This window comes from Nanorana parkeri, unplaced genomic scaffold (assembly GCF_000935625.1).
Source record: "Nanorana parkeri isolate BGI_ZX_2015 unplaced genomic scaffold, ASM93562v1 scaffold2942, whole genome shotgun sequence".
In the NCBI taxonomy this organism is placed as follows: domain Eukaryota; kingdom Metazoa; phylum Chordata; class Amphibia; order Anura; family Dicroglossidae; genus Nanorana; species Nanorana parkeri.
Genome location: NW_017309210.1, coordinates 1,540 through 2,341, shown reverse-complemented (window position 1 = coordinate 2,341; position 802 = coordinate 1,540). Strand labels below are relative to the sequence as shown.

At 35.3% G+C, this 802-nt stretch overlaps 1 protein-coding gene across 1 annotated transcript; it reads left to right on the top strand.

Annotated features, from left to right (window-relative positions):
* Window positions 1-210: 210 nt before the first annotated feature.
* Window positions 211-720, top strand: LOC108802554 (alpha-1,4-N-acetylglucosaminyltransferase-like; the record flags this gene model as incomplete). Its single annotated transcript, XM_018574411.1, has 1 exon — window positions 211-720. A coding segment is annotated over exon 1 (510 nt), but the record flags the coding sequence as incomplete, so codon positions are not given.
* Between the last annotated feature and the right edge of the window lie 82 nt (window positions 721-802).

Genomic DNA, 802 nt, shown 5'->3' with positions numbered 1-802 from the left:
AGGTACTTGAATGTAGTTTTAAGATTTAACTCCTGAGTTTAGTTTCACTTTAATATTGAAAATTATATTTAGGACTATTAAAGTTCTTATGTCTATGTATTATAAAAATTACAGCAAAACGTGTTCATTTATTTGTCGTTATTGTTTTTCAGGTTATCGCTGAGATCTATTTGGTTTTCTCTTGGAGATTGATATATACATACAGTAACAATGATAAAAGCCTTAAGGATATTTTTATTAATGCTTTTCATAACAGCTGCTGGATTTCTGTATAAGGTCACATACAAAGGAAGCAATGTTCCCTACTTTTCCTACATCTTTATACAAAGCATTGAACATGAAACTGCAAATAAAACTGTATCTGTAAACCAGATAGATGGTGGCACGACTGTGGGGACATTTGAAGAAGAGGTACATGCTAATAAAGTCACATCAGAAGACATCCTGAGTACTGGAAATAGCATCATATTTCTGGAGACCAGTGAAAGGCTACAACTCCCATCCTTGGTGTTATGTGCAATCGAGTCGGCAGCTCGAGTCTACCCTAACAGATCGGTGGTTCTTTTTATGAAGGGGTTAAACCATACAGATTCGGAAGATCAGGAGGAAAAAGCTCTCGGTCATTACCCAACCCTTGTATCTCTGGACAATGTTCACATCTTTCCTCTTATAATGGAAACATTTTTCAACAATACTCCTCTTTTCAACTGGTATAAGAAGGTAAGACTAAAAGGAGTTGTAGAGTCCCAGCATACATACTAGAGGTGTTTGTGATAATACAATCAAAGCTTACTTGAAAAAA